The following is a 7,883-nucleotide window of genomic DNA, read 5'->3' as shown; positions in this document are numbered from 1 at the left end:
CATGTAAAGGAGAATGGATATGCTCTTTACCCCTGCATTGCGCATCTGCAAATCCCAGACAGGAGCTGTGTGTTATTAACAAGTCTCGATTACCTTAGATGATCTCATTTATGTCACAAGAAAACCCTCATTTAGGGGGCACAGACAGTTACCTGCCATTTCAGGGTTGCAATTATGCTACATGTGGGAACTCTGGGTTTTATAACACGGCACAGAAAGCAGGGCTTTTCCCTGAAAGCAGGAGCGATGTGTGTACGCAGTCATGCATATGCATATGTGGATGCACACGCTCATTTTGGCTAGGAAGAAGCCATTCCCCGCAGCTGAGCCCTGCCACGGTCCCCGCTGGCCCTGGCAGCTCCCAGCACACGAGCTGGCGGCTGTCAGCAGCCTGTCAGCCCTTCTCCTCCCAGCCTGGCTCATATTCATCGCTGGCAATGTGGTCTCTCCCACATTTTAGCCCCCAGACTGTTTGCTGTTGCTCAGTTTGGTCTGAGCATGCTGTGCCTCAATTAGGCGAAATGATACATGAGGGTGAAGACTTAGAAATGTTGGCTTTTGTTGGCTTGCACATTAATTTCCTATTTTCTGGCTTTCCTCCATAACAACTGCAAATTTTGTCATTAGTAATAGATGAAAAGAGAGATTTCTGCTGGCAGCATGCATGGCCAGTGAGTGCAGGGAGGCTCCACAATCACCCCAAAGGCCCGGGGGAGCCGTGATGTGCTGGGCCCCAGCACAGCGCAGCGTGCTGGCTTCTTCTCTCTTGCTCTCCGTGGCAGCACGAAAGCAGATGGGACTCAGTTTATCCTCCCTGTAGCAATATAATCAGCTTTAAAAATTCTTCTGGTGGCTGATTAACCCTCAAATACATTGGGCTTAGTTGTCAACTCCCGTGAGGTCAGTGTTTTCTCCAAGCAAACACAACAAATCTCCATAAGCGCGATCTAAGCCATATCACCTATAATCTTTTTACATGATTGCCCTGCTCTGGAGCTGCTCGGGCTGCATGGCATGGGCTACGTGCGCTGTCGTGCCTCGGAGCTAGCTCACCAAAGTCCTCTCACAGGGAAATATTTGGAAGCCACATCGTCACTCTCTGACTTCAGAATGTTTTGGCAAGGTCCTGAGAAGTTTAAAACCCTCCACGCTGTCGTTATTCCTGGTAAAAGGTAAAGGCGGAGACTTTAATCTTCTATGAGGCTGTTTTATCTGTTCTTCAGGGAAATAATCACGGAGGAACATGGTGAGTCTGAGGGAATGATAATTCTCCTATATAGGTATCTGAAGAGAAAATCCTGCTTTTAATCATGGCTGGGCACCTGAGCACTGATAACGCAGGGTGTGGGCATGGCTGCCACTGTCCTGCGTGAAACCACTTAATGAGGTTCAAGGTTTCACGTGCGGAAAGAGCCTGCCAGCTCTGACGATAAAGTCACCGTTCCGAATAAGTTCAAGCTTTCATTAAGTACACAGGAAAAAAAAAAAGGAGGCAAGAATTGAAGCATTTGAGGTACAAAATTTCATTTTCACAACTTCTCTTACTGCCTTCCCAAATAGGTACAGGGTTTTTGTAAGAAACACTGCCGTTTAGCAGGCTTTGTAGAGGTATTTAACATGGCCATTGTTCTGTTTTTGGGGGAAAACAAAGGCTTTATGGGCTGAAGTTCCTGTTATGCTGGGCTCTGGTCTTCTTTCCTTGAGAAAGGAGGAGAAAAGAGCAGCAAAGGTATAAGAAGCAGGTGCTGCGCCTCATGCTGACTCTCAGGTGCAAATTCACCGCAGGAGCCACCCTCGTCAGTTATTCTGAGATCTGGAGAAATGGGCCAGCATCTGGCTGTTTGGGACATGGTTTTAATAAGACTGCTGGGCTCAGGACAGCATCAGCGCGGCTACAGATGCCACCTCTTTATGTGGAGACGTGGCAGAAAGAGAAAAAATAAGAACAGGAGAGGAAACAACGTGGAGGCATTGGGTACAGAAGCCCACAGGGTGAAGCCAGAGCTGGTGGAAGCATGGAGCTGCGTAGTCCTGCTCTCGGGTTGGGCTGGCAGGGTCACCTCTGGCGTGTGGTCCTGCGAGGCTCACGGCATGGCAGCTCTGCTTGTAGGGCCCTCTCCTACTGCCTCGCAGGCCCACTGCTTCTCCGAGCATCAGTACCAAGGGACGGATCTCCCAAATCCATCCAGAGACAGAGTACCCCACTTGCTGCTGGATTAATCTATTGTGTCTGATTTCCTCACTGTAACTTTACCAGTGTCCAGACTCTTCTCCTCCTATACCAGAAACAACCTTAGGAGAGTCCTTTAGTGATAACGGAAGACTTATGTTACCTTATTTCCCTCTTATTATCTTTATCGTCTGTTGACTTCTGGCAGTAATTTACTGTATTAGACCAATTTAAAGGTTCAGGTCCCCACAGCGAGACAGACCTCTGGACTGGAGGATTTGTTTGTCTCCACAGCCAAGAAAGAGGTCCTGTCGGGACACTGACTCGAGAGTTTCGAAGGGGAGGGATGTTAAACTGAAATTTCTAAGCTTTCATACAGTGGATCGTTCCCTTCTATATACACAGTTTTCAACAACATCCTTTGCTGTGCTGCTCGGGTATCACAAAACACCTCCCCACGTCTTTCTCATCCCCCATTGCATATTCCTCTCTTCTCAGACCCTCTTTCCACCTCCCCCAGGAGCCTGTGCCGCTCACAAACCCGCCTTTTCATACCTCCCGTCACATGCAACGTCTCCCAGGCAGCAGTCCCACTGCCCTCCGCCCATCTTCCCAAAGCCTCAAATCCCTCTGCAGTGCCTGCTATCACTATGGCAACCTCTGCGAGGATGAGGATGCTCTGCAAGGATAAGGATGCTCTGTGGGATGAGGATGTGCTGCGGGATGTGGTCACCACCACGGCCTTTTGCTTGGGGACAGGCAATTCAATTAGAGCTGATGCAGCCTGGGAAGGGGAGATGGGAGTTACGATTTTCCTCCTAATGGCAATTTAATTGCTGCTGAAGCCTGTCTAGAAATGCTTCTGAACAATGAGGTCATCCCCCGGCGTAGCGCCGTTTCCATTATCCTTTCAGGGGGAACAGATAATGCACTCAGCAGCGCAAAGAGTGCCTCGGAGGCTGAAGGAAGGGCACAACCAGGGAGGTTTTTAGTTTTTCCTCATATTTTTTGGTTTTACACCTGGGGCGCGGCAGCCCTGGCTGCACAGACAGATGGGGGCACGAGGGGCTGGGGAGCAGCTCCGCAGAGGGACCTGGGGGCTCTGGCTGACGGCAAGTTGAACATGAGCCCCCAGCGTGCCCTGGCAGCCCAGAGGGCCAGCCGTGCCCTGGGGGGCACCGAGCCCTGCATCGCAGCCGGGCGAGGGGGGGATTGTCCCGCTCTGCCCCGCGCTGGGGCGGCCTCACCCCGAGTGCTGTGGGCAGCATTGGGCGCCGCAGGACATGGAGGGTATAAAGCTGCTGGAGAGTGGGAGAAGGATTCCCCGCCACGGAGCTGGGGAAGGGTTTAGAGGGGAAACCGTACGAGGGGCGGCTGGAGTCCCTGGGTTTGTTCAGCTGGAGCAGAGGAGGCCGAGGGCAGCCCCATGGCGCTCTGCAGCTCCCTCCCGAGGGCAGGAGGAGGGGCAGGGCTGGTCTCTGCTCTCTGGTGCCCAACGCCAGGCCCCGAGGGAATGGCAGGGAGATGTGCCAGGGGAGGGTTAGGCTGGGCATTAGGAGAAGGTTCTTCCCCCCGAGGGTGGTGGAGCCCTGGAACAGGCTCCCCAGGGAGGCATCAGGGCACCAGCCTGGCGATATTCCAGAAGCACTTGGCCAAGGCCCTCAGAGACCTGGTGTGAATTTGGGGTGTCCTGTGCAGGGACGGGAGCTGGGCTCGATGGTCCTTGTGGGTCCCTCCCAGCTCAGGGCATTTAATGCTCTCTCCCAGGAGGCAGAGAGCACCCCTTTAGCGAGGCCGCAAGATGTATACTGTACATTTTTGTTCGCATCAAGCAAAAGCACGGAGTCTCCGCCCAGCCCTCTCCGCCTCCACCGTCACCCCGCTCAGGCCTCCTGAGGGCCAAGCGCTGCGTGACACCGAAGGCCCGCGGGGCCAGTACCACCTCCCGATCCCCGGGGAGGACGGAGCCGGGGCTCCTGAGGGAGAGATGCTGCTACCGGAGAGGATGTGCGGCGGGCGAGGCCGAGCCCCCTGAGCGGGGCCGGCGGAGGGGAGACAGAGCCGCCGCGCCCTCAGCCCTGTCAGCTCCCCCTCACCCTGAGCCGAGCGGGGCGCGCCGCGACGCCTGCCGGGAGTTGTAGTTTCTCCGCGCCCTCCAGCCCCTCACCTCCGCGGCCCGCCGGGGCTCCCGGACTACACTTCCCGTCACGCATTGCGACCACCTTCCTTCCCTCTCCCCTCCCCGCCGTGTCCCTCCTGTGGGGTGTGAGCGAGGCCTGATTGGCGGCGCCGCGGCGCGGGGGCGGGGCCTCGGTTGTTGTCGAGCTGCGGAGGTGGGCGGGGCTTGGGCGCGCGCGGGGAGGGGCTGCTGGCGGGGGCGGGCGCGCGCCCCGACCGTTGCCGGCTGAGGAGGCGATCGCCGTTACTCGCCGTTATTCGCCGTTACGACCGTTTTGCTGAGGTAAATAGCGGCGGCCGAAAGGAGTATCGCGTGCTCCCTGCCTCCCCCGAGCGCTGGGGCACCGTCCCACCTCCTTTCCTTCTTCCCCTCTCTCAGGCGATGCGCGGTGTCGCGGCCGGCGTCGCGGAGTGAAGAAGCCGTCACCTCCGTTCCCACTCCCGCCGCCCCCCCCTCGCCCTTTCCTTCCACCCGCCACCCTCCGCAGGCGGCGACATGGGCGAGTGCGGAGCTCCCGGGGACGTGAACTCCAACGTGCTCGTCGCTCGCAGCACCGGCGACGCGCAGCTCGACAAGGCGGTGTGGCAGTGGCTGAGCTGGGACAAGGTGGGTGTGTGGCGGCGGGAACACCCCTCCCGCCCCTCGGCGGGGGCTCCTCCGCCCTGCCGGGGTTGTTTTGTCACCGGTCCCGTCACGTACGCCCTCTCCTTCCCATCCCACTTGGTGCGAGGGGTGGCGTTTGGTCCCTTCTCCCTCCCCGAGGCCCTCCGCATTCCCTTGATTCCCTTTCCCCTGAGATCGGGGGTAGCCTTGTTGTGGTGGGTATCCCCCGAAAAATAACTGTCTGGGTCTTGGCAGGCTGTAACTGAGACGTTTTTAACCTGGGAGAGGTGAGGCGTGTGGCCATCTGGGGCCTGTACCTGGTGAAGGGATGGTATGATGTCATCTTGCTGGCACATGGAGTACGGCACCTGCTTCGTGTTGCTACCGCTCCTGCATTCAGACAGAAGCACGCGTCTTGTGAAATCGGGTTTAAGGAAGGATTTTAATGGCTTAAAATGCAGTTAGTGTCGAATGGCATAATTTTGCTTTCCTTAGCTTCCTGAATTTAACACCCTCCCCAGGAAAGAGAGGTTCCAGAGGTCTGCATTCTGGCACACTCCTTTCCCTTTCAGCTCCAACAGGGTGTCAAGAGAACTGCAGGGTTGGTTAGTTCTCATTAAACCATAAAAGCAAATCTGGGCCTATAATAATATGGTGTTGGAGGTTATTTTACTTAACTCATTGTTGAAGGGGTTACTTGTTTTTTTTCATCTCATTTGTCCAAACATCATGGCCTGTGCTTTAAAAAATATCTTGGAGAGGGATGAGGGTAAACTACCAGTGCACCAGTGGCTTAGGTTTCTGTATGTGGCTTCCTTCTACTTTTTTTTCTTCTTTTTACTTGACTGTGATTGTGAATGTGTTTATACTGTTTCCCCTTCAGTTTCGTCCTGTCGGGATGAAAGCAGGAGGGCTACAAGTAAACTCTGCGTGACGGCTCTTAGATGAGCTTTCTGCTGCTTGGAAATAGGCTCTCTTCTTTCATTTTTGCAGGAATTAACACTTGCCATCTGCGCCTTCTGCGCTCAGAGCTGCTGTTGTGAAAACATCGGGGAATGATGGCATGAGGGAGGGAGTGGAAAAGGGAAATAGCTTTCCTGATAACACATTTGCTAACCCAGATTGAACTCCAGTAGGTTTTTTATAACTTCCAGTTACTGTATTGAAATGCTTTTTTTTTTTTTTTTTTTAAGAGATTAATATGCTTCTTGTAAAGCTGTCTGAAGTAGAACTTTTTAATGTTAAGGTTACTGGGTAAAATCACTTTGATACCTGCAGAGCATCGAGGTTACTGAGTGAAAATACTTTGATTCCTTCAGAGCATCAGGGATAACTTTTTGATGCAGGTGGTGGGGGAGCCAATGAGGCGAGATGTGCTGCTGGCCTTGTACCAACAAACAGGGAAGGTCTGGCTGAGGCTGTGGGGGTTGGGGCAGCCTTGGCTGCAGCAACCGGGAGATGGTGGAGTTCAGGATCCTGCGTGGTAGAAGCAGGGCGACAAGCAGGATTACAGCCCTGGCCTTCAGGAGAGCCAAGTTTGGCCTCCTCAAAGACCTGCTTGGGGGAACCCCATGGGTTGGGGCTCTAGAAGGCAGGGGGGTCCAAGAGAGATGGACAGTATTTAAGGACCACTTCCTCCAGGCTCAAGATCGGTGCATCCCTGGGAGGAAGAAGTCAAGCAAAGGAGCCAGGAGACCCGCAGGGATGAGCAAAGAGCTTCCAGAGAAGCTCAAATGGACAAAGGAGGCTTACAGGATGTGGGAAAGGGGACTGGCCACTTGGGAGGGATATAGGAACGTTGTCAGGGTATGCAGAGATGTGACGAGGAAGGCCAAGGCCCACTTGGAATTAAATCTGGCGAGGGATGTCCAGGACAACAAGAAGGGCTTCTTCAAGTACCTCAGTAGTAAAAGAAAGACTGAGGAAACTGTGGGCCTGCTGCTGGCCGAGGTGAGGCAGGACGCAGAGAAGGCAAGTTACTGAATGCCTTCTTTGCTTTGGTCTTTACTGCTAAGGCTGGCCCTCAGGCATCCCAGCCCCCAGAGGTGAGAGAGAAACTCTGGACAAAGGAGGATTTCCCCTTGGTTGAGGTACTGTGTCCAGTTCTGGGCCCCCCAGTTCAAGAAGGGCAGGGAACTGCTGGAGCGAGGCCAGTGCAGAGCTGCCAAGGGGATCAGGGGCTGGAGCATCTCCCTTGTGAGGAAAGGCTGAGAGACCTGGGCTTGTTCAGCCTGGAGAAGAAAAGCCTGAGGGGGGATCTCATCAGTGCTTATAAATATCTGAAGGGCGGATGTCAGGGTGATGGGGCCGGGCTCTTTTCAGTGGTGCCCAACGCCAGGCCAAGGGGCCATGGGCACAAGCTGGAACATGGGAAGTTCCACCTGAACATGAGGAGAAACCCCTTTGCTGTGCGGGTGCCAGAGCAGGGGCACAGGCTGCCCAGAGAGGCTGTGAGGTCCCTTCCCTGGAGACATTCACCCCCCGCCTGGACCCGGCCCTGTGCCCCTGCTCTGGGTGTGCCTGCTCCAGCAGGGGTGGGACGGGATGGGCTCCAGAGGGCCCTTCCAACCCCCACCAGTCTGGGATTCTGTGAAAACCAGCAATAGTGAAATGTTACTGTTTCTCTAGCTCCTTTTAAGGCTGAAATTAAACAAAAGCACAAACTGAAGTGTCGTTTTCATTGTACCTGTTTACCCTTAGTTCCCTAGGTGATCGTTGTGACATTTCCTACGCGACTGTTTGAACTTCTTGCTTGGAGAAATTTCAAAGAGAGCTCCTGTGAATATTGAAAATTCGATACTGCCTGGAGAAGGAGGACTTGGTGCTCCTGCAGGAGTGGGGGCTGCAGGGCTGGGGTGTGCCTGCTTCAGAAGCATTTGCAGTTGTTCTGTAGGGGATATGAACAAAAGAGGTGAAGGTGTTGTGGAAGAC

At 54.4% G+C, this 7,883-nt stretch overlaps 1 protein-coding gene across 1 annotated transcript in view; it reads left to right on the top strand.

The window, feature by feature from the left end:
* Positions 1-4,524: 4,524 nt before the first annotated feature.
* The window catches only part of PGM2L1 (phosphoglucomutase 2 like 1), a 44,964-nt gene continuing 41,605 nt past the window's right edge, over positions 4,525-7,883 (top strand). The window contains exons 1-2 of the mRNA XM_075105512.1: positions 4,525-4,631; positions 4,728-4,955. Coding sequence (XP_074961613.1) covers positions 4,845-4,955 — 111 coding nt within the window. The 5' untranslated portion in view covers positions 4,525-4,631; positions 4,728-4,844. The remainder of the gene's footprint in view (positions 4,632-4,727; positions 4,956-7,883) is intronic.

Source organism: Phalacrocorax aristotelis, chromosome 1 (assembly GCF_949628215.1).
Source record: "Phalacrocorax aristotelis chromosome 1, bGulAri2.1, whole genome shotgun sequence".
NCBI classification, from domain to species: domain Eukaryota; kingdom Metazoa; phylum Chordata; class Aves; order Suliformes; family Phalacrocoracidae; genus Phalacrocorax; species Phalacrocorax aristotelis.
This window is presented reverse-complemented; position numbering and strand designations above follow the sequence as displayed.